This window comes from Lissotriton helveticus, chromosome 11 (assembly GCF_964261635.1).
Source record: "Lissotriton helveticus chromosome 11, aLisHel1.1, whole genome shotgun sequence".
Classification (NCBI taxonomy): domain Eukaryota; kingdom Metazoa; phylum Chordata; class Amphibia; order Caudata; family Salamandridae; genus Lissotriton; species Lissotriton helveticus.
In genome coordinates, this window is record NC_136072.1 from 199995413 (window position 1) to 200021321 (window position 25909).

The 25909-nt window shown below is 45.5% G+C and overlaps 1 protein-coding gene across 1 annotated transcript in view; it reads right to left on the minus strand.

Annotated features, from left to right (window-relative positions):
* The window catches only part of LOC144792202 (lysosomal amino acid transporter 1 homolog), a 157674-nt gene that overhangs the window by 17140 nt on the left and 114625 nt on the right, over positions 1-25909 (minus strand). Inside the window, exons 5-6 of the mRNA XM_078667102.1 lie at positions 11407-11502; positions 6843-7028 (exon numbers count right to left, since the gene is read on the minus strand). Coding sequence (XP_078523228.1) covers positions 6843-7028; positions 11407-11502 — 282 coding nt within the window. The remainder of the gene's footprint in view (positions 1-6842; positions 7029-11406; positions 11503-25909) is intronic.

A 25909-nucleotide genomic window follows, 5' to 3' on the forward strand; every position in this document is an offset into this window, starting at 1 on the left:
GGCTGCTTCTTGGCCACTGAGTAGCAGATATTAATGAAAGGACTATCCACCTCTACTGGGTCTGCTTCTGCAAAGCCTTCAGTTTCTTTACTCGGGTGAAAAACACCACTTTTGAGGAGTGTGGGAGGTGAAGAACGCAGGCAGGGCGATAAATTGTATTACATGGAACGGAGTCACATCTTTAGACAAGAAAGCCACCCGAGTTCTCACCACCAATAGGTCTAAAAAAAAATAAAGGTGGTGTAGGGTGGCTGCTCCAACATTGCCTGAAGTGAACTCATGAGATGAGCTAAAGTCATAACACGCACTGAGAAGTTCTGCATCGGTTCCAAGGTCGTGCACATAAGAAACATTAGGTGCAATTAAGAGAACCACTTAAGCATCACAAAAGGTTTGAGAGGAAACACATCAGTCATACCTTTTATAAACTTCATCCAATAGCCGTTTTAAACAAAAGAACATCCAATAGTTTGCTTGTAAAGGGTCTAGCTTGCACCTTCCACAATGGGCCACAACCTGTCCCTGCAGCCGACATATATGGATTACATAGTAGGGTGAATGGTGATGAGAAAGACACGCACCACTTCAGGCAGCAGAACAGGCAAATGCTGCAGCTCAAGCTACACGCATGGTGGTGTAGATTGTTTAGGTTACAGAACTCTAACTTGCAGCTGCAACAGAAGATCCTGTTGATGTGGAAGACTGATCGGAGGACAGATGCTCTTGCCCAAATGTTCCGGGTACAACACTTTCCTAGCCCAAGCAAGACCCATAAGGATCACTTGGGCACTGTCATTGCTGATCTTTTTTAGAACTTGAAGAGGCAAGGGGTTGGAAGGCATATAGGAGTCGTAAGTTCCATTCCAGCTAGAATGCGTCTTGCAGTGAACGTTTTTGCAGAAACTCCAATGCACAAAACCAAACCTTAGACACTTTGCATTCTCAACTGTGGTGAAAAGTTCTACGTAGGGTTGTACCAACTGTTAGAAGATGCCCTGCAGCACCTCAGGATGTAGATGTAATTTTTGATCTGCCAGCCGCCACCTTCTTAGCTCATTTGGTCTGCCATTCAAGAGTCCCACCAGGTGGTTTGAAAACAGGGAAATGGACCAACACGTCGACCAAAACTAGAGGTGTAGTGCCTCCTGTCACGGGACCAGGACCCCCACACACCCTGCTTGTTGCAATCAATGTTGATATGATAAGCTATGTATATTTGTAAATTTCACTACCACCCACAAGAGTCTCCTGGCACTGAGAAGGTGCCTGTGCCTAGACCTACCTACAATAGGTTGATTAATTGAAAAGGCAGGTCTTCAGCTTCTTGCTCCATTCAAGAGGAGGCAGCTCTCATGTGGTTTGGGAGGCCGACCCATGCTTTAGGAGCAATGTAGGTGAGCTCCCGTCCTCATTTTTGTATGCATGGGATGTTAGTAGGAGTCCTGAGAACCGGAGGTGTCTGGGTGGTTAGTGGAAGGAGATGCTACTGTTCTGGTAGGTGGGGCCTAAGTTGTGTAGGACCTTAAATGTGTATGAGAAGTTTGAGATGGGCGCATAATACCACACTGCAGTGGTGTTGTCTGTCATTATCTGCACCGGTCTCCCCTTTATGGACAATAGTAAGGTCATCAGAGCCAGACAAATGTCCCTCAACTCCAATAGATAGCTATGGAGCTGGGTTCCCATCGGAGGCCAGAGACCTCTGTTCTCCATCTCCCCCAGATGACTACTCCAATCTAGTAGTGATACATCCGTCACCACTGTCAGCTCTGAGTGGGGAAGGAAGAGGGGACTGCCACTTGACCAATCGTGTTCAATCAGCCACCACTGCAGATGGTAAGTCATCTCTTGAGTGGCATTCAACAGATTTCCAAGGTAATTCGGTTCAATGCCATCTGGAGGTGGTCTATGACTGACTGTGGAGTCCTGCATTCAACAGCTAGCCATTAAGGCAACGGGTAACTTGTATCTCCAACATTCAAAGGCGTGTTGCAACCACCATCTTCACTTTAGTGAATAATTGAGCGCCACTGTTGAGTTCGGAAGGAAAACCTTCAAACTGGTAATGCTCATGGCCTACCTTGAACAATATGCAAAAGAAAAAGAACAATTGATGGACAGAATGCAAAACAATGTCATACATTCACCATAGTACACAGACAGGGAGGACCTGGCTTGGCAGTTCGGTCTGGACCGTTCCCATGAGGCACAGGGTCAAGACTGCTTTGCATATGGCTGGGTCTAAACTGGGGTGGCATGGTGAGCAAAAGAACAGTGGATATAACCCAGATCTCTTGACTGGGGGTGAATGTATGATTTATTCAGCATTCCATCCATCATTTGTTTGCGTAGCACTTTTCACCCTAAGTGGGATGGGTATGCCCAGACATGGGTCCCTTGTTCACTGTGCCACTGGAGTCAAGCTAGCCTGGCTGATGAAGGATAATACCCAGAAACTGGCCCCAGGATGCTTGTTTCTGGTCCAGGGAGGACCTGGCTTGGCAGTTCAGTCTGGACTGTTCCCATGAGGCACAGAGTCAAGACAGCTTTGCCTATGGCTGGGTCCAAACTGGGGTGGCATGGTGAACAAAAGAACGATGGATTTAACCCAGATCTCTTGACTGGGGTGAATATATGATTTATTCAGCATTCCGTCCATCATTTATCTGCGTAGTAAATCAAGAAATGTCAGTTTTGATCAGAAGAAAAAGTCAACCAGAGCAGAAACTCCAGGATTTAGAAAACTATAACCGTCGCTCATTTGTTTGCGTAGTACCTTGTACAATAGGTAACATCTGCAGGACACATATGACAATACACATCATCTTGCAGATCCAACACTACCATCCAGTCCCCTATGTCCACAGCAGGCAAGATTTGGGCCAGCATGTGCATTTTGAAATTGCCCTACCGCAGGATTACATTCAGAGATCGATGTTTCAATATAGGCCGGAAGACCATTTTTTAGCCCAACAGGAAGAGAAACAACCCTCTCCTCTTCCAGAGTGTTGAAAAGTCTCAATAGCATCACTGGAGAGCAACACTGGCGCCAATACCATGAGAGAGGCTTGTACATTCCACAAAAATCATGTGGAACGTATCAAAGCTTGGCTTTACACAGAGCTGGTTCCAACCACCCTTACCCCGCAATCAGTAGTAATGAGGCCAGCACAAATCACATATTTGGCTGTATCATTTCCATCATGATTGGTTTAACTCAGAGAGGCCCTAAGCTCTGCTGCATGGATCTCACTGGTATTGTCCTAAAGGACATGCATGTTGGGATCCAACAAATAGAAGGAATTGACCAATCTCAATGCAAGGCTAGCTAAGGGGAACATTTGGTTTCCAAAAGCCTCAATCCACTTGGATTCCCTTTCTGGAGGAGTTGTGGGAAATGAATTGGGAGTTCAACTTGCTGGTTGAAGCCTAAACACCAGGCTCTCTGGGTAAGGGTGTTAAGTGAGAAAATTAGAGTCGCCAGGAACCAGATTGTGATGCCTGGCCAAGTGCCTGTTCACAGGTGGGCAACAGAGCATTGACCAAGGGCCCATCAAGGTACCAGGAAGGACCCATCAAGGTACCAGGAAGGACCTCGCTAAAGGAAATCAAGGGCTAAAACATGGCTGTTACAGGCTGCAAAAAATACATAAGAATGTTAGTATTGGTCTTGACTGAAAGCACACTACAATTCCAAGACCTCAGCTGCCCGTCGGACCCCTTCTACAAATAGTGAACTCTCTTCCGTTAGTGGTCTAAGTGGTGAGCCAACCATGTATTAGAGGAGGTATAAAGTCCACTGGCCAGACTTAGCAATCCCTACCGGACCCTCTCCTGGAGCCGGTGGCATTGGTACCATTGTCGATGATTTACAGCCCAGCAGGGGTTCATGCATCAGATTAGACATAAGTACAGGAGTCGGTAGGAGACCTAGAATAGATCTTAAGGGATCAGAGAGTGCTGGGGAAGGACCTGTTGGTAGTAACCCAACTGGAGGCCCATGCAGTACCTTGTAGCCCAGATGTGCAGTAGAGAGAGCCAAAACGCTGAAGGCCTCAATCTGCTGTGGCATCGGAAATAATTGGAGTACTATGGGTGCAGCGTGATCAGTTGGGGGAATCGGCTTCTCAACCAGTAACACTGAGGGAGACCAACTGTCAATGTAACGCCCATGAGCCTTCTCTTTGGATATGGAGTGGTAGAAGGAGGTTGATTCCTGCCTTGCTTTCTTATGTTTTAGCTTGAACTTCGATTTAGACTTACCAAAGGACTTTGAAAGTGAGGCCTTGGGAGTGTAAAAGAGTCCGCAACCTTTAGCTGCAACAGGGCTTCATGCGAGTGTCTTGCCTTCTCATGTTAGGGTGACATAAAGCTTCACTTCTAGGTTCAAGATGGCGTTCGGGTGCATGAAGGCACACATCGCACAAGTCATGTATCAAGGCGAAACATCGGAGACACACCTTGTGTAGGTCCATGACTGATATCTGTTTTCTACAGTCCTACCATGGACTGAAACATGTACTTTTAGGAGGTGACATTGTTGCTGTATTTCTTTTTTGGAGTCAGAAGTAACCCAACGAAATTGGGAGTAGAGCTCTGGATCCGTGTTGGAAGGTGTGGAAAGAAAAGTACAAACAGCAGAGTGCAGGGGTGATGCTTTTATGTGGATCCAATCTGTCGCTTCCAGGGAGGTATAGAGCCTGTGCTAAGCCACACAGTGCCATCTATAGTTGCACACAGAAGTATTCTTAGAAAAAGTTTCTGGATCCAGTCTGGCTGTTGGGAAGGATTCTAAGGTAAGGAATCCAGGGTTAGAAGCATCCATAAGATCCCACAAATAGAAGCAGTAGGCATCTAACAGGATTAGTGGACACTGGGTAAGAGTAATTTGTCTATCTGGATGTAAGGAAGGATCCTCAGTCTGATATTCTTCACTTACTACCGTCTTAGGTTCTGATTATGAGCTGCCAGGAGCAGTATCTCCAAAGAGGATATTGCTGCAGTCAGCTAGGAGTTTCCTCATGTTGCTGTGCCCGGAATTATGAGGTGTGCAAACGTCAGAGTAGCTAAATCCAGGTCTGGATACAACAGGCCTGGACTTATAGAAGATCTGCAGGTAGCTGCCGCTCCTAGTCCCCACCCACGTATGAACTGTAGCATGGGCAGAGCAGAAAAATCTCCCCACAGTTGCAACCAAACAACTTTGTTCTCCTGCCGTTATCCCGTGGCACCACAGCCAAGAAGAAATTACCCCCACATATTTATCACCTGCAGCAAGCAGGTGTTAAACATGGGTGGATTTGAACCTGTTATTACATTGGAGAAAAACGTGGTGATTTGGATCCAGTATTCCTTGGTCCAAATGTTAGTTTCCATTTCTGTGGGCAATAACTTGCAATCTCCAAAGATGGGTGCGGAGATGCCAGCCAGAATCTCCCCCCGCCCCCAACACACACACCTATGTTCATGGAAATCGCAATGAGGCCCTTAGTGGCAGATTCAAAGTTAAATACTGCCAGAATATCTCTGTCTTCAGATATTGCATGTCTTTAAGGTTGTTTGGGTTTTGAACTGAAGACAGGATTCAGATCAATCCAGAGTCTGGGGTCCAATACTCCTAGATATCTCGCTAGGATGAACTTACCATACATTGATATGGGCAGTATTCCAATGCAGCACCACCTAGGGCCACAGTTTCTGTCCTAGTTCTGCTGATAGGCAGCAACATCTCTTTCTGCCACTGTTTAATGTAGTTGGGCCATGTGGTAAAGTTAGATTGCCAAAGCAAGCTTGCCCCTAGATGGATGAGAATCTAGGGTCTGCTCACATTTGTGTGAAAGCTGAATTTCTAAGACAATATGTCCCCGTGGTTGCCCAGGTCTTGTACGTAGCTGCACCTTGCATTTTATCAGTGTAGGCAGGTGCAATTTCAGTGTCTGGGTGGGGTTCTGCAGAACCCTACAAGTCACATCCAAGTGACCGATGCTACAGATCATGGCCGCACATTTGCTTCAGTCAGCTAGGAAGGCAAATATACATTCTAAGTAGTATCTGTTGATGCTCATCATTCTAGGCTTTTCAGGAGAACAGCCAGGTCCACGGTATTTTATGCTGTTGATGAGACATCAAAGGTCACGTGAATGGTTTTCCTTCACCCTTGGTCTTAAGGAAATCCTCTCTGTTGCCTGTTAGAGTGGTGTCATTTCTCATTTTCAGAATTTGCAGCAGATGGCATGGCAGTGACGCTGCTCCATCTGGTCATCACATCATACCCGAGATATGGCAACATTGTGCTATCACTGTGCAAGTAAAGAATCCCTCTGTGAAAGAATACGGTCTCCCTAGCACAATTAAAAGCACAATTAAAGCACCGGATGACTAAATCAGTTATGCCAAAGAAGTGCTAGTGAGGACATACGTAGCACAAATAGAACTAACCAAATGTTTTTTATCCGCATGGCTTAAAAGCGTTATGGTTTTAGATTAATTGGCATACACAGAAAAGTGCAACCAGCCCAATCTTACCAAAGCTGTGGTAAAAGGTTAACGGCCGGAAAAAATACACTTGTATCTATTCATTGTAGGCTCGTAGTTGAAATAAAATATTAAACGCACATTTTAGTTCATTTAGTTCAGCGATAAAATATGAAAAATAAATACATACTTTAGTTCAGCGATAGTAATAGAGTTCAGACTATGAGGTGATTTTGATTCAACTATTTATTATGTGTGCAATAAATCTTTTTTTAATAAAAATAACATTTTCACTATAGCAAAACAACCACTAGTCTCTGTTACTTACCAATAGATACAATCGCTATATGCTTATAATAGAAGGATACACAAAAGTCAAGAAAGAGAACTCCGAAGCTTCCAATCAGCCAGGGCAGGTGATGTACGAGGTAGAGCTCCTTGTGATGAGAAATGGCTGGTAGTTTTAACAAAAGGCTCAGTCCATATGTACAGTTACCCATCATGGCCAAAGCAAAAAGCATATAAGAAGTTCCCTCTGTGGATTTTCTTTGGAACTAATGAAAATAAATACAATAGAAACAGTGACATGGATAACAAAGGGCAAGATACACATCTGCTCAAGGAAAACTAGCAAGTCATAATTCTTTACGGATACAGCCCAGCGCTTAATGATTAGTGTCCAGTTGAGAACACAGGCTGGCTAGGTAATAGCCCAAGGAGACCAACCATTTGCACACATGTGGTAAGCAATTGCTAATGAGAGACATACTTAAAGATTGGAGGCTGTTCTATTTGTACAAACCATTGAGACATACTTTAATACTTTCTAATTAATAAATAACCCAATATTTTGTATATATGAAAAGAACGGGATCACCAACAAAAAACTCCCCAGGAAGCTGTAGACCATTCAGAACGCTGCCGCCAGAATCACGGTCAACCTTCTACACTGAACATGTATCAAAACCTACCTGAAGGAGCTCCACTGGATCCCCATTCACAAACTAACACAATTCAAACTCCTCACCCACAGTTTATAGGCACTGTAGGAAGGTGGATATCTGACTATGGCTGCCCCCTACTTTTTGCCTGGTGTTTTGCTGGTTTTTGACTTAGTTGGCCTGGGATCCTGCTATTCAGGACCCCAGGCTTCCTGCTCTCTCTGTTAAAATGGACACCATGTACTTTAGGTGCATTTACCAATTGGTACTGGGCCACCTTATCAGTCCCTGTACCCAGGGCATAGGTGTACCCAGGGCCTACCAGGGGCTGAAGCATGTATTATGCCACCCCTGGCTGGCCATCTAAATCTGACACAACTGGCTGCATGACAGCTGGGGCAAGGTGGTGTAAGCACCCTTTGCTGTAGATATAGTATACCTATATCTAACCCTAAAATGGACACATATATTCCTATCAGTCACTCCTATGGAAGGCCTTATCAATCCTGAAGGCAGAGTGCTTGGAATTATGTGAGATGGTTCTCTGGCATGAGCTGAGCCCGTTTGCAGCTTGCGGAACCAAGTCCTAATAGCTGTTCCATGATAACGCTATACAATATACTCTTAAGTGCATTATCAACCTCGCGGTTAAATGCTAACTCTGGTATAACATTATCAAAACATGTCGAGTAAGGTGTCATACGATTTGGAATACTACCCCCTCGCCAATTATGGCGACGGGGGTAGCATTCCACCCTTCTAGAGGGACACGACATGTATGTAACTGTGAATCCCGGTTAAAGTTAACTCGAGCCTCAGCATCACAAAATGGATGCTGCCACCACAGACACAAGTCTGACCTCCTGCTGCTGGGAGTCCTTCCAGCGAGGATGGCTTGGACAAAGGGTTTTCTGCCTTGGGAGGTGCTAGCACCACCCCAGACAGGATTTTGTGTATTGAGGTAGGGAGGCCTGGAAGGAATGAGACATGCCTGGGGCACACAAGGTGCCCTGTGCATACACCAGTGCAAACCAGTTGCTGGGGCATCCCAGCCCCAGCTCTGGCGGGAAACCGGACAAAGGATAGGGGGTGTAACCACCCCCCTTCCTGGTCCCACCCAGGGGAGGGACCTAGTCAGTAGTGCAGCCCCCTTTAGGAGAAAAGGTAGGAGCTGGTCCCATTCCAAATTAGATTATCCTGAACTATTCATCAAGAAGAAACTCTGGCCTTCGACGTTCTGCTCCACAGAAGACTGAAGAATCTCCCTTGTGGGCAAGGAGTGTCCACCCTGCAACTGCAGGCACCATCAAGCGTCCAGCGGCTTCACTTTGTCGTCTTCCCTCGAGGATCCAGACTTCAGAGCCCGATGAGACCCGGATTCCCAGACCTCTCCTACCTCAACCTGCATCTACAGCAAAGCTGAGACCCGTGGGTGCGACGAGACACGTGGGACCGGCCATCTTGAACGAACCTGCACTTCGCTTCCAGCACGACTCCCGAGGTAAACTCGACCAAGTGCTTTGGGGACTGAGAAGCCCCAGCCCCGAGCAGCCCCTGCACCGAAGATCAGCCCTCTAGCATCCACGAGATCTGCGTGGGGCCCTTCTGCTTGGTTCCTGCTCAACGCGTTGTCTGGTCACTTGCCGGCTGGCTAGTGGCCTCCTAGACGACGAACCTGTGAATTTCCACTGCTGATCTGGTTGCTCCAGATTGGCCCTTGCTCCCTTCCAAAAGAGGGGCACCCCGGACTCTCCTAGTCCGCACCAGATGCTTTCTTCACTCACCGCGTGGGTTGCCTTTGCCAAGGCCTGTTGCCTCCAATCCCGGATCCAACACCGCCGACAGCGAGAGCCTGCGTGGGCCAGCTCGTGCCTCCATCCTGGTCGTCGAAGACACCTCCTGGTCCACGTGGCTGCAGAGTCAAGCGTCCACTCTTCACCTGATCGCGACGACGACATCTGGTTCCTTCCTGGTTCCACTCCAGTCACTGGCTAGTGACTGTGAACATTGTCCCCTCTGCTTTCAGGTCTCCTTCTTCAACAATCCACCCTTGGATTGCACCGGACATCTCCCTCCTGGTCGCCTGCAGCATCTTTTCTTTCAGGCTCCATAGACTTCAACGCGAGAACCCGACGCACCTTGACACCTGTGCACCCGCCGTCGGTGGGTGAGGTAACGAGAGCATTTCGGTGCTCAAGGGTAGTTTAACTGTCCTAGTGTCCAGTTCCACAGTCGTTTTAGTTCTACCTAGTCAGGATTGTCCGTACTCACCTTTAACTTGAACTGTACTGTCCATAGACATTGTTACGCATCTCGCGTGTGAGTTCACACTCTGCACACGCGTTCTGTGGGCCTCCTATTACTTACCGGAAGTTAGTATAGCGTGGTCCCATCGATCCTACAGCTTCTGGACAGCTCCATTTCCATTATCGACTTTCACATTCCACTTACTTAGTATATGGTTTGTCTAGCCCCTAGGGCACCATTGTAATTTTGTGCGACTTGTAGTATTTTTCGTAAGAGATTGTCATGTGCTTAGCCCTCTGACCTCAAAGTGTTCAGAGGTGTTGTTATTAATAAATATACCGTTTATTTTCATAACAACCTGTGTGGTGTCCTTTCACTTGGTATTCAAGGGGTTATATTGTGGTAAAACAGCTGGCTTCACATGCCAAAAGAGTTTAGCCTAAGACTGCTTTGTCCATGCTACCATTAGGATAGCTGGTCTACAAGGTTGACTTACAACCAATCACCATAAGGGTTGTTTGGACTGATACAAGGTGATCACTAGAACTAGTGAGCATCATATATCAGGCCAACTTCTCACAGGCACTAATAACACAGGTCCAGCATACCTCAACAATCACACTTGCTTTCACAAATGTCCAGACACCTCAGTTCCTCCCGACTCCTACTTGCTTAAATTCCAATCATAAGGAAAACCAGAATTGGTTGTCAAGCATGAATGTCATTTCACCAAAATACCAGGGGTAGCGAAAGTGACATCACATGATCTTTGACCCTCAGTTTCAACTCACACACATGTCTATACATACATGCATTCGTACTTAAACACACTCTTTCACACACACTCCCTCTCTCACTCGCACAAACACACAGACACCTGAAAGCACAGACACAACATACATTTCAAAGCATTTTTTTTTCTTGGTTTTTTATTTACCTCAGCTACCAGGGAAGGTCAGATTCTAATTGTACTCCATTTTTTATTACATTAATAGTGAATACTGAAACTTTACTCGCTATTAGTATTATAAAATGGGAAAGAAACCAAAGAGTGTAGCCCCAACCAAGATCCATAAAGGTGAGCTGTCACAGTGTTCCTGGCACTGATTTTGCCACCTCTGAGGCCAGGGTTCACAAGGAACAAGCCAGATGTTATAATTGCGACACCTAAAGGATATTCATGGGGTTGTGCTTTCTTCTACATCCCTCCTAAAGCATGGAACAACCTGCTGCTACACATAAGAACATCCCGCTCACTTCTTGAATTCCTGAGAAGCTGAAGACCTGGCTTTAGAAATGTGAGGGTAATCGCAGATTCACCTACAGACAGACGCATTAGCAAGGCACCTTTAAAAGATCACCGGAACTCATAAAAACATAAAATAAAGAGCCCCTGAAAGAGTGCTAAAGGTATGGGTTTTGTGAATAAAAAATAAAAAAGGTGACATTTAAATTACATTTTGGAAAAGAAACAAGGGGCTTAAGATCTAAAGATGAAATATTTTCCATCTAGTCTGATAGATATATAGACAGAGAGGCAGAAAGACAGACTGAGACAGACAGAGAGACAAAGACAGAGAGACAGACAGAAACAGACAAGAAGACAGACAGCGAGAAAGAGAGAGACAAAGGATAGACAGAGAGACAAAAGGCAAACAGAGAGGATAGAGACAGGCAGAAAGAGATAGATAATGGCTATGAAATTTTGAGAACAGTAAATTCATAAAAATTGAGAAATCCTTACATTTTTATGGAGTTGAGGAAATCGAGATCCTAAGTAAAACACAGAAGATATGTAGCCACATATAAATCCAGACATTTCACTTATTCCAAGGGATTTCTGTAAAAGAAACAGAGTTTGATATCAAAAGTACAATACCACGACAAAGTTGCCACACTTATCCAGCAAAATTACTATTAGTTAATCTCTCAAAACCACCTTCGGCATTTGGTCGACTGGTCACAATTTCGAATCACAGTAAGACCAATTTGGTCGATCATCCTTTCAAGGGAGATATATTGGATAATTTTTGCAAAAGCTAGTATTAATTGTTCAATTAAAATATTAATTATTCTGCTGAATCCAGTGTCTATGGTTTACCCAAACACCACATATATTAATGGTGCAAGCATAAAAATGAATTGGAAATAATATGTCTGTTAGAATATAAAACAGGTCAATGTAGCAATGGATGAAAAAAGTGAAGGGATGCTAAAAACATACTTAGGGTAAACATTGTTCAGAAACAGCATACTTTTCATTATGTACACCACACCCCAAAAAATGCTAGGAAATTCCAAACACATTCACAAAGGTTTTTAGGCATCTAAGTTGAACACAAGCGCAGCCACATTTTCATTTATGAGTGGTGCATTAACTGGTGTGAGAAAACATGCTCAATGGGGCTGGTGATACGAGGTTTTTAGAGCCCAGACAACTATTTACGAAGTTGAATACTCAAATGTGGATTTCAAGGACAGGAGTAAATCTCCATTCAGGGAACATGTTCAAAATTGGCGAAGGTGGTAACACATTAGGCATGCACAAATGTACAGCTACTAAATTTACACAAGCAAAATTACCTTTGCATGGAAGAACAGTGGAAATTACAAAGAAATCCAGAACTACTCAAGAAAAGTTGCAAGACACAGTTTTCCAGGATTACTCTTGGATTCACTTACACAATTCAAAACAATTCAGAAACTTTCTCCAAATGTATGAGTAAAGAACAGGAGTAAACGTCCAATTTCCTTCAGGAATAGTACTCAGACTTCTCAAATGGAGCTGTTGAATAATTAAATGGAAGAATTGGGATAAAAAGAGAAATTTTAACAAGATGAGCATTCGGGACTTTGCGGTAATCCTGGTGTTGCTGTAGTTCATGCTATACGATTTGTCTTCAAAGTATATGGCTTTACATAAAGGGAAATGTAAATGTAAATGTCGGAATTTGTAAAGCGCACAGCTACCTCCACCGTAGGTGTCCCGGCGCTGTCCGTATACCGCTTAGGAACCCTTCCTGGCTTTCCTGGGAAATGTCCACTCCTGGGCACCCCCCAGGTGCAGCCAGGCATCCCAGCGCTTTTGGGGCCGTTGTGGAGACTAAGCAAGCTATTGCCCAGAGTTGCAGCGTGGGACCCATGATCAGAACAGGCACTGAGGCGAGAATATCCAGTCAGGGGAATTAATGAGCCGGAGACCCGCCGAGGCGGGAATCGAACCCTAGTCCCTGGCCAGAGCTCTGCGTCAAGGTCTGCCTGCTCTAACCATTGAGCCATACTTCTAACAACTTGACAAAGTAAATATATCAGGAATGAGATTTACTGAACAGAGCAATAAATAATGGGGGGGGGGGGCAATTCAATTCCACCCCAAATTAGTTGCTTACTACAACACACGTCTCAACAGTCACTGGACACCATAGTGAGACTTAGCTATAACCAGGTGGGATAGGAATATGACCCAATTGATTTGCACAAGCAGTGGCATAATGCACAGATCTCTGCCTTAAATTACGGTGCTATTGGCTTTGCCATTTGATTGCAGGAACATGAATGCACCAGCAATCTTACGAAGACCATTCTATTGAAGGAAACCAATTGCAATATGGCTGTAATGAGTCATGACGCATGCAAGCATCACAACACATCCACTGTAACGGGTCTACAACCTACGGCTATTATAAATGTACTGCTCCAACATGGAAGAAGCCGTGTTAGAATGGTAAATGAAACTGGTGAAAATAGCAAAAAAAAAAGTTCACGCAGAGCGCATAAAGGTATGACTGCTTTTTTGCAGCTGCTGGTAGCCATTAAATAAATTGATCCCAAAAAATAACCTAACTTACTGACAGTGGGTTTGTAAGGAGGATGGAGAGGGTGCTGGCAAGTATCAGGGAGATGGGGCAATACAGTAGGAAGAAAAAGTGTGTGTTTGTGTGGAAGGCTCTTATAACAGACATCTCTGGTGTTGTATTACCCCAGATGTTTTTACCTTCACTCCATGTATTTGTTTGCTGAGCTGGACTTTGTTGACATTAGGACTCCCGCACTGGTTAGTAGGGGTTAAGTGCAGAAAGTGCTTATGTTCTCTCCCTAAAACATGGTAAAATTGGCCTACACCTTACTGGCACCTTCAGTTTACTTGCAAGTCCCTAGCAAAGTGTACGACCTGTACCCAGGGCCTATAAATGAAAAGGTACAAGTAGACTGCAGCACCTATTTTGCCACCAACTAAAGTAGCATTGTAAAATGGGTCTTAAGCCTGCCACTGCAGCCTGTAGTGCAATTTTAAACTGTCATTTCTGCCTCGCAAGGTAAATTATTTGCAATGCCTAAACCTTCCTTTATACTGCTTATAATTCACCCTCCTAAGATAGGGCCTAAAGCTGCATAGGGCAGGGTGCATCATATTTTAACATGTAGGAGTATGAGTACGTAAGTACTACATGTCATGACACAGAAAAACTCTTAAAGAAGTTTATCACTGTTGTAAGGCCTATCTCTTCCCTAGGCTAATACTAGCTTACCTTATTACAGTTAACTGCTAACTTCAGTTTGTGACCAGATAGAGATATGCTGTTTACACCCAAGTGAATTGTAATTTAAAATGCTCTTGTTAGAACTGTCAGCCTTAGGGTATTCTTTCGAACATTTAGCCTTCACCCTTCCTACTCCTAGTGCTCTCGTTTTATCTTGGCCTTAGGACTCTAGCACTGGTGTAGCAGTCGGAATGTGCACAAAGTACTTGCTTTCTCTCCCCTAAACATGACAGGATTTGCTAATGCCCAACAGCCGCATTTAATTTACTTGTAAATCCCTAGTTAAGTGGTACCCTATGTACCCAGGGCCTGTAAATTAAATGCCACTAGTGAACCTGCAGCACTGACTGTGTCACCCACTTAAGTAGACCGGAAAAACATGGTTTAAGGCAGCCATTGTAGCCTGTGTGTTCATTCTGAACTGGCAAAAGAAACCTTTTACCAGGCCCAGCGCTGGGACGCTCACGGGCAGCCATGCGCTTTATAAATCCGTAAACAAACATAAACCGCTGGGTATGCCCTGAAGAGTCCAGAGGGCAGGGTGAAGTGTATTCAAAATGTGTGCGATGTACTTTTAAGTTTTGCATGTCCTGGTAGTGAGAAACTCTTAAATTAGTTTTCCACTACTACAAGGCCTAACTCTCACTTAGAATAACATTGGGTTTCCTTATTACACGATAACTTTCAACCAAGACCCTGCGGGCAGGTTTAGTCTGGTGCCTAAACAATTGTAATTTAAAGCCCTCTTTAATGGTAAAGTCAGAATTTAACTCACAATTCTGAAAATGCCACTTTTAGAAAGTTGCCAATTTCTAATCCCAACCATTTGGTGTCAACAGCCTGTCCCTGGGTCACATGAATAGGTGTAGCTGGCAGTTTTCTCAGAGACAGTGAGACAAATGGAAGATAGGTGCTGTCAGGATGGGCCACTCTGACCTGATATGGGGTGGAGCTGTCCCCTACCACACTTAAACATGACAAAGGCCCAGCCTGAACATCCTTACAAAGGGTTTGTCACTAGCCTTTTGTGTCCCCCAGACAAGCTGGGGGCAAGTCCAGGTAAAAAAGGAATACTTAACACCTCAGGTGGGTTGAAACCTACAAAAACTACGCATACTTCAAACTCGTCAAAGTCACTATACATCTGGACCTGTGGAAGACTCAGAAGGAGGACTGCTGTGCTGCTTTCCTGCAAGAAAATTGCCACTCTCTTGCCCTCCTGCCTGAGTGAGAAGGACTGGATCTGCATCTTGGACCCAGCACCACCAGAGTGACTCCAAGGCTAATTGCCTGGTCTTTTGATCAGGGACAGAACAGGTTCCAGCAACCTTTAGCCCAGCACTTGGGCTCTGCCAACTGCGAGTCCTGCTCTCCAAAGTGGTGCTACCCTAGTGCTGGACCCTTGGTAGTGGGCCTGAAGATGCTCAGTCAGGGGAGCTATGGTCTCAGCACAACTGACACAGCGCAACGCATCCCCTCATAAGACTCTCCATTGGAACTGCATTGTGCTGCTTCCTCGATGCAGGACTTTGCATCACAGCCCCACAGCTCATCGGAACGTACGATGTGCGGCACATCTCCATGCAAGGAACTCACATTGACCACCTGCTCCTCTTAACCACTGCTGTGCAACACTCTTACCTGCAAGGACATCGAATAACCGAGATCAGCTTCCTGGAACCACAGCTGTGTGACATATCTCCACACAAGGACCTCTTCTATGCAACGCATCCTCGACGCACGACTCCACATCGCTCCCCAACCAGAAATGAAGGTACTTTTCAGCGGGTCTGACTGGGTCACTGTAGCTGATCGCGCTCCATCGCGGTCTGCCTGAAATTGAGACTTTGGGCTGGTCTAGCACGACCAGATAACCTCTGTTTTTTGGTGCTATTTTCACTTAAATCTTCAAAATTGTATACCTCCGAATCTACTGACTGGATTTTTGTCATTTTGGTCTTAAATTATTTATAATTTGGTGAGGGATTTTTCATGTGTTGTGTTCTAATTTATTTCCGTTTGAATTCCTCTATAAATACTTTACACATTGCCTCTAAGCTAAGCCAGACTGCTCTGTGCTAAGCTATCAGAGGGTTTGCCTGTGACTTCACCCTGACTAGGAATGTGGTTGCTGCTTGAGTAGGGTTTAACCCCTCTTAACTAGTAACCCAATTTCTTACACATCTTAATTGGGACAGTCGGATTTTAAGGTACAAATTTCAAAATGCTACTTATAGAAAGTTGCCATTTGTCTGTCCAAACCAACTTGGCCTTTCTGTCTTTTCCTAAGTCACCTGACCATCAACAGCTCTCCTGTTGTGGGTTGTGTATTCCTTCCAGACACTGGGACAAAGAAAGCCTTGGTGTGAGGGTTTTCCTGAGAGAATGGCAGCAGAGGTGATGTGCCCTGCCCGGATTACACTTCAGAGGGCCCTTTGAAGTGTAATCCGTGCAGGGCACAGCACCTCTGCAGCAAAGGCAAACAAATGTCACACCAGCCTTACCCTGTCTTTGTCGCCCTAAACAGTTTGGAGTCAGGGGAAGAACTGACCAGAACCTCTCACAAGAACACTCCTGGATCTGTGGGAAATCAACTCAGAAGAAAGACTGCCCTCCTGACTGGAGAAGAGGGAATGGCTTGCTGTCTGAAGAAGGAAGATAAAACCTGCTTGCCTTGACCCCACTTCACCCAGAGGGACTCCAATGGTCTGTTTGCTGACCTCCTGTATGAGCTAAAAGGACACCACAATCTTCCAGAGGAATACCTGCAACCGCCCAGCTGAAGAGGACCAATTGGAACCTCTTCAGCCCTGCTGCTGACCTTTCCTGGAGTGATTCCCTGATCACCAAGAGGTATGCCCCCCCCACCCCCACCCCCCAAGGTTGTGGACCCTTGGCTGGCCTCACAGTGAACTCCTCTAGAAGAAAAGGTGAAGATACAGAAGATTTGGACTCCTCGCAACTGTAAAGTGATCTCTTTGATCCACAAACGGACAGTTATTATTAATGACATTTTTCTCCAGTTTTGGATTTTAAGTGTGTGCAAGAAAGAACACATGTTGTGAAATGCCTTATGAACCATAAAATATTATGGTTAACCTCAAATTCAGAATTGTAGAAATAACCAGTATTCTAAATTCAGTATCTTGGGCACATTTTAAAAACGCATAGTTTTAGTTCATACACATTCATTCACTACATTTTACAACATAAACTGAAGAAAAGTGAGCACAATATAAACAAGTATTCCCAAAGACAACAGGCCTCGCCTTGCTGTACAGTATCGCTAAAGAGGGGGAAAAAAAAGAAGTGCTAGAACACAAAGGTTGCTGCCTCGTTATTTTGTATTTGCGTGCACCACAACACACAGGTGTTTTTTTGTTTTTCATTTACCATTCCAAAGTAGATTGGAAATAAATAGAACAGGTAGTGTATAATCATTTTGTTTTCAAAAAAGCAAAAGGCGAGCAGGGTGGAAGCAATATGAAGGGCACAGACTGGAGGGAGTAGCAACATGGAGGGTGGTAGGAGAAGTGCATAACACGGGTAGGAGAGCGCAACATGAGTACAGAGGAGCAGATGCACACTGATGAGAAAAGCTCAATGTGGAAAATGGGAAAAATATACATTGCGGGAGGGGGGGTCAAACACACAAGTGCAATTATAAAATGGGATGGGTGGGGGAGAAGTACACAGGAGCAAGGCGGATGGGCAAAAAGAAGTACACAAGGCAGAGATCCTGAAAACACATGCACTGTCATTGTGTACTTAACCAAAAATAAAAAAGGAATGCCTGGAAAGTAATTAATGGAATAGACAAGTAAGGAGGCCATGCTCCAGGGGAGGGACAAACTAGAAGAGGAAGGAAAGCACACAAAACCAGCCTTTGAAGCAGAAGTGATTGTATTCTCAGGCTGATTAGAAAAAAAAATGCACGTAAAACTTTGAATACTGCGTTTTCTTATTCTCACTGCACAGCAATTAAAATGTACAATGTTTCTTGGGGAAAGACAAACTTGATATAATGAAGTTGTACCCGTACCTAGGAAGAATTCTTATGAGTAAGTGTTCTAGCATTGATCATACTGATCAGTGTAGAAGTAAGGCAATATCTCAAGTAAGTGCAATTGGTAGATTTTATAAATGTTGCGGCCAAAGACACTTCACACATGTTTTTTCACTTTAGAAAATTAAAAATTCCGTCTGTACTGAGTTACGCATGTGAATTAGTGGACGAACAGCAGATTGTTTACTTTGAGAAGGTAGAAGGGTGCATTTGGCGCCAGATCTGTATTTTGAACCGAGCAGCCCCTATAGCGGCGATCCAACTCGATTCAGGCTTCTTTCGACCTACGTGTTCGCCATGGCTGCATGTTTGAGATGGAGTAATGCCCTTCTGAACAGTGCTGAAAACCCTCAACGGGAAGCGCTAAGACAAGAAATATATGCCAGCCTGAAGGGGAAAGGCGTTGTCTTCAGAAATTATGTGAAAGCTGCAGACTTCTTTGGAACTGGGCATAGTGGCATAGGGTCTTTACCAAAACAAGCTTTGAAAACACGAATGAAAATACAATTCACGAAGTCTACCGTAAAAGAGATACTGCCTTATGCCAAGGGCCTTCCAGCACTGATACAATAATTGGGAGCAGTATTTATAAACACCCCAACCATATGTATGTAATCTCCTCCATGGCGTATGCAGAACTGTCCTGTTAAGGTTGAATTTGCTGCCACTATGAATCATAACAGGGGTGTGGCAGGGATTAGCCAGGCAGGACAGACTTTGTCACATATGTGGAAGCTGGGTATAGGATTTAAATCACATTTTATTTGTTTGTCCCCTATTACAACCATTACGACATCTGCTGAGATCACTGGTTTTAAAATACAAAATCTCTACAGCCGAGGAGGCCCGAAATTGTCTTTTGGCCCCGCTCTCCGAACAAGTGTGTTTTGAAATTGATAGTTTTTTAAAAACAATTTTAAAACATATTTTACAGAGTAATTAATATGTTGTAATTGGTTGCGGTACGCTGAACAGGGTCCCTTGTGGGCAAAATTCATTGCATATTATAATTAGAATGTCTCGAATTATATACCTGATGTTTTTATAGTATCTAATGGTACAATCGGAGTTATACCATTCTAGTTGGATGGTGTCTTAAAGGACTAACGAAATTGGTATAGTACTTGCGGATTTGTACTTTTGACATTATGTATGCTACCATGTAGACTGCATTGTACACTGAACTCTGCATCTTTTAGGCCGTTGCTTGTATTTCTGCTTGGGGTCCCGTTTGAGCGAAATTCACTCTATATTACAAATAGAATTTGTTACAGGATGTGTGAAATTAGTACTATAATTGCACACTTGCACTTTTTGTTATCTTGTATGTTGCTATGAATTTTGTACGTACAATGAAACCTGTAACTGTTAGGTCTTTGCAGATGTTTTGCACAGGGTTCCCTCTGGGCAAAATACATTTTTACATTATATATAGAATTTTAGGATGCTTGTATAATGTAGCTAGAGCTACTGGAGAATTTAACAGAACGGCTCGATTTGCATTGTCTTATTTAGTATTGTATTTTTAATAGAATGGTGAAATTGGCCTAATATCTGCACATTTGCACTTTTAACTCCTAGTATGCTACTTGAACTTTGCATGGTTCAACTAAATTGGTGATTTTAAGGTGTTTGCATGTTTTTTATCCTGTTATTATTATGCCCTGAATGATTTGATATATCGGAACCTTTATTTGTATATTTTTATGTGGAACACTTCGGAGCTCCAAATCATAATAAATAATTGAATTGAGATACAATGCAATCAAATATGAAGTTTATGCAAATGTGACTATGCCTAGTGAGTTCTTGCCCTAGGATTCACAGCAACATCCTACCACATAGTTTCTTCTCAATGTTCTCATATTCATTACCATAGAACAGATCGATAGGTCGCTACAGATGACAGGTAAACATTTCTTAATCCTTCATATAACTTGGATTTACTAGATACCTTGATGCACAGATTCAAGTGAGAACAAGCTCCTCGAAGGGAAAAAAAACAGCAAACGCTGACCATAACTTTCCATGAAAACAGCAATCAAGTAATGAGTGAAAAGGTAGTGGTGGTTAGAGTAAAGTGATAGTGGAGTTTTAAGGATGGTGGTGGTTCTGATGTTTAAGGAGGTGTTTAGGGGGAGGTGTTATGGTAGTAAGGAGGGGTGGTGGTGATGAGGGCGGCGGTGGTTATGGTAGGGGGTGGTGGTGGTGGTTAGGGTAGGGTGGGGTGGAGTGGGATTAGGGTGGTGATGGTTCGTGGTGGTTGGTAGGGAGGTGTTGATAGGGTGGTGGAAGGCTGGCTAGGGTGATGGTGATGTTTAGTTGTGGAGTGGTTGGGGTGGTAATGGGTAGGGTAGTGTTGGTCGGGTGGGTGTGGTGGAGGTAGGGTGGTGCTGGTAGACTGGTTAGGGTGGCACTGCTTAGAGTGGTGGAAGTATGGAGGTCGTGGTTAGTGTAGGGTGGTGCTGGTGGCTAGGGTAATTGGTGGTTATGGTGGTTAGGGTGCATTGGTAGGATGGTCGTTAGCATAGGGTAGTGGTGTTGAGGGTAGTGGTTGTGTTTAGAGCAGTGGTGAGGGTGGTGGTTGGTACAGTAATGATGATTAAGGTGGTCATTTAGCTGGTAGGATAATGAGGGTGGCGGTGGCTACGGTGGTGGTGGTGGTTAGGGTATGGAGGATTTGGTGGTTAGGTGATGGTGGTTAGGGGGTTGTTTAGGGTGGCGGTGGTTAGGGTAGGGTGGTGGTGGTGCTGGTTAGAGTACGTGGTAGTTATTGGAGTAGTGGTGGTAAGTGTGATAAGTTGGCCTGGTATATGATGTCCACTATTCTAGTGGGCACCTTGCACCAGTCCAGGTAGGTTATAAAGTAAACCTTACAGTGGTAGCTGTGGAGAGCAGCCTTCAGGCTAAGACTTGGAGACGAGTTAAACAATTTGTTTTACCATTTATAATCCCTTGAGTACCAAATGAAAGCACACCACACAAGGTATATATCAAATATATATGTATTTATTCTAAACACAACCCCTCTGCACTCTTTAGGAGGTCAGAGGTAAAAGTACAATACAAGGAACTTCATTAGCATACGATAAGTTGCACAGTATACGTTTTGCCCTAGGGGCCTCACAAACCATATACTAAAATAGTGGTATAAGAACCACGTGAGGAATAGAAAGCAGGCCTAGGGCCTGGGGAAATCGCTGGAGCTTCTAGGAACATCCAAAGGTTAGGATGTAGGGGGCCCACGGTAGAGTTGTGCAGTGTCTAAACACAGCCACAGGTTACCATTGACTTTCTATGGAGAACGAACAAGTTACAATTTTAAACATTAAGGGTACAGGGAGGTGAACTGCGATGGAACCCTTTTAGACTAAGACACTTGGAGAGTCAATACCCAATGGAGCACCGGAGTACTCGTGTTACCTCACCATGGGAAGCCGGGTGCATAGGTGTGTCTTCATGTCGGGTTTCGTCGTCGATTCCAATGGAGAGCTGCAAAGAAGTGCTGCAGGCGAGCATAGGAAAAGTGTCCGGGTGAATCCAAGGGTGGATCGGAGATGTGAAGAACCTGAAAGCAGAAGGGACAGAGTCTGGGTCACTAGCCAGTGACCAGGATGGCGACAGGAAGATGCCAGCCGATGTCCGGTGATTTCAGGTGAAAAGGTGAAGTTTGTCTCTTCAGCCACGAGGTCCAGAAGGCGCCAACGATGACCAGGAGCTGGATTTGAGCTGTCCCACGAAGGATCTAGTTGACTGCGGTGTCAGTATCCGGATTGGACCCAACAAGCCTCGGCAAACGTAATCCACACAAGATGTTGAAATTGGCTTCGGTGCAGACCAGCAAGGTCTGAGGAACTTCTCTTTTAGGGAGAAGTTGGAGCAAGCCTGGAGCAACCAGGAAAGCAAAGTAATTCAAGGATTGGTCTTCTTGGGGGCTTACTAGCCAACGTACTAGGAACCACGAAGATGCATCGAGCTGAAATGCACAAAGCGGGCCCACGGGACACTCGTGGAGTGTGGACCTCTGAGCTTCGTTGCAAAAGGTGCTTGGGGCTGGGGCTTTAAGCACCCCACTGCACAACTTCAGGATACTTCTGGAAGTCGGTGCAGGTTGCAAAATGCAGGATGTCCAGGAGTTCCGGTCCCATGTCTTTCGTGTCCGCCACAGGTCTCAGCTTTGCTGGGAGCGCAGGTCAGCATCAGAGATGTCTGGAAGTCCATGTCCTGAGTCGCATATTCTTTGGGATCCGGCGGGAGCCTCGAAAATGCAGACCGGCAAAGTTGCTGTTGGTGCCTGTTTGAACAGGGTGGTCACTCCTTGACCACAAGGGAGATTTCTTCCGTCTTCTAGTCGATATGGAATGTCGACGGACCAAGATATATGTTTCAGAGTTTCATCCAGGGTAATCTAAAGTCCTAGGGACTGGGGTTCTATACCTCTGGTAAGTTTAGGGGTTGGACTAGTTCTACGGTCCCTCCTATGGGTGGACCTGGGGAAGGGGTGGTTACACCCCTTCCCCTTTGTTCAGTTTCACGCCAGAGCTGGGGCTGAGTGCCCCAGCAACCGGTTTGAACTGGGAAATGCATGGAGCACCTTGTGTGCCCCAGGCAGTGTCTGGAAAGCATTCACTGAATGCAGCCCTCCCTGCCCCAATACACTCAGAGCCTGTCTGGGGAGGTGCTAGCACCTCCCTGGGCAGGAAACCTATTGTCCAGGCCTCCCATGCCGGAGTTTCGTCCAGCAGCAGGAGGGCAGACTCGTGTCTGTGGCAGCAGCATCCATTTTGTGATGCTGAGGCTCTGTTTAACTTTAACCGGGTAAACCAGTAACTACATGTCTTCTCCCTCTAGAAAGGTGGAATGCTACCCCCGCCGCCAGGACTGGCTGGGGGGGAGGGGGGTAGTATTCCAAAGTGTTTGACACCTTACACGACATGTTTTGATAAAGCCAAACCAAAGTTAGCATTAACCACGAGGATTATAATGCACTTAAGAGTATATGGTATGGCTATATCATAGAACAGCTATAAGGAGATGGTTCTGAAAGCTGCAGAGGGGCTCAGCTCATGCTAGGGCACCCTCTCACACAAAACCAAGCACTCTGCCTCCAGGATTGTCAAGGCCTGCCATAGGAGTGACTTATAGGTTACTATGTGTCTAAATATAAGGTAGATGTAGATATACTATATCTAAGTAAGGCGTGATTACACCACCTTACCCAGGCTGTAAGTACAGACCTGTGGTGTCAGTTTGGAAGGCTAACCAGGGGTGGCACAACGCATGTTGCAGCCCTTGGTGGGCCTAGGGTGCACCTATGCCCTGGGTACCTAGGGTACACTATACAGGGACTCACAAGGGTGTCCCAGTAACCAATCTGGTATGTACCTAAAGTACATGGTATCAATTTAGAGAGATAACAGCTAGGCTGTGGGCCTGATTAGCAGGGCCACAGGCATACTAAAGTCGAAAAACCAGAGAATCACAGCAAAAAGTGGGGGTAACCATAGGAAGCAGACCCTACTCTCCTACAGTAAGGATAGTGGTTGTAGTGTTGAGGTTAGAGGTGATTAGCGTAGCGGTGTTGAGGGTAGTGGTGGTGATCGTGGGGATGAGGGTAGTGGTTAAGGTGCTTAGGGCAGGGTGATGGCAAATAGGGTAGTGGTGGTAGTTAGGGCAGTTGGAAGAGTGGTGGTAGGCTGGTTAAGGTGTAGGAGGCTGTGGTAGGGAGGTGGTGGTAGGACAGTGCTGGTGGTAGTCTTGAGGTTAGCTGTGGTGGTTAGGGAGGAGATAGTGGTAGGGTAGTGCTGTTAAGGGTAGTGGTTGTGTTTAGGGCAGTGGTGAGGGTGGTGGTTAACGGAAGTGGTGATTAAGGTTGAGGGTGGTGATGAATAGGGTGGTGGTAGTGGTTAGGGTAGGGAGGTGCTGGTGGTTAGTGTGGCGGTTAGGGTAAGTGGTTGTAGTGTTGAGGTTAATGGATGTGATTAGGGTGGTGTTAAGGGTAATGGTTAAAAGGTGGTGGTCATGGTGATAAGAGTGGTAGTTAAGGTGGTGGTTAGGGTGGTTGTGCTTAAGGTAGGGTGATGGCAATTAGGGTGATCATGGAAGTTAGAGAAGGGTGGTTGTTAGCGTAGTGATGGTTAGGGTAGTTGGTGGTGATTAGGATTGTAGTTAGGGTGGTTGGTATGGCAGTGGTACGCTGGTTAGGGTTTTGCTGGTGGTGGCAGGACAGTAGTAGTGGTGAGTGTGATGGTGGTGAGCGTGGTGGTGGTGGGTAGGCTGGGAGGCGAGAATGCGGTTCGTTGTTAGGGTGGTGATTGTTAGGGTGGTGATCGTTGGGGTGGTGGTGGTGGTTGGGGTAGTAGTGGTAAGAGCAGTCGTGGTAGTGGTGGAGATAGTCGTTATGCTATTCGTTGTAAGGGTAGTGAAGGTTAGGGTTGTGGTGGTAGTGGTAGAATGGCAGTGGTAGGCTGGTTAGGGTGGTGGTGGTTAAGGTGATTACAGGATGGTGGAGTTGTGAGGGGAGTGGTGGTTTTGGGACATTGAAAATGCTTAAGAATTTCTCCCCCTACTTCCAGTCTCCCACAGGAAAACAGTTGTCCAGGCCCTCGTGATGTCGAGACTGGGCCAAGTTAATTCCTTGTACTTGGGACTTCCAGAGCACTTACTCAGCCGACTACAGATTATTCAGAATATGGCGTCCCGGGCCATCTTTTTGACTAGACCTAGGATGCATACGTCGTATCTTTCGTCCTCACTTCATTGCCTTCTGGTGCGGAAAAGAATCCATTTTAAAGTTCTAGTCCTGGTTTTTAAAGCTTTTCATAAGATCAATGCCCCCCACCTAAAGGTAGGAATTCAGCCTTACACTCTGCAGCGCACCCGGAGGTCCTCTACCTCTACCCAACCCTTGATCTCGACTCCAAAGGACACGCTCTCTCAGGTTGGGGGTAGATCTTTTCAAGTAGTAGCATCCCAACTCTGGAATAGCCTCCCTCGCCCACTGCGACAGATCCCGGACCTCCTAACTTTTAGGCGGAATCTGAAAACGTGGCTTTTCCAGCTCTGGGCCTTTCCGACTTGGTGGCAAGGGCTGATCTTTGTCTGTTGTTCCTGTCCTTTTATCTCAGCGCCGGGACACTCGTGGGAGTACCCGCACGCTTTATAAATTTCAGATAACATAACATTGGGTAGGATGGTGGTAGTGGAGGCTAGGGTGATGGTGGTGATTAATGTGGTGGTGGTTAGGATAGGGTTATGGTAGTGGGGGTGGGGGGTAGTGGTGGTGGTTAGGGAGGTGGTGGAAGGGTGGTAGAATGGTGGCGGCAGGGCTGTACTTTGGTGGCGGTAGGGTGAGGGTGGTGGTAGCAGATGGTGGTAGGATGGTTAGAGTGGTGATGGATAGGTGGTAGTTGAGGGGATGGAGGCAGTAAGCGGTGTGGCGGTGGTAGGGTGGCAATAGGATGTTGGTAGAGTGATGTTGGTATGGTTGTGGTAGGATGGTGGTGGCAACGTCGTGCTAGTAGTAACTGGGTGGTGGGTGTAGTTGGTGTTTGTATTTGATGTGCCTGTGAGAGTTTGTTTAGGTGTGTAGGGGCCCTTATTTAACCCCAAATAAATATAATCCAAGCAATACTTTTCCA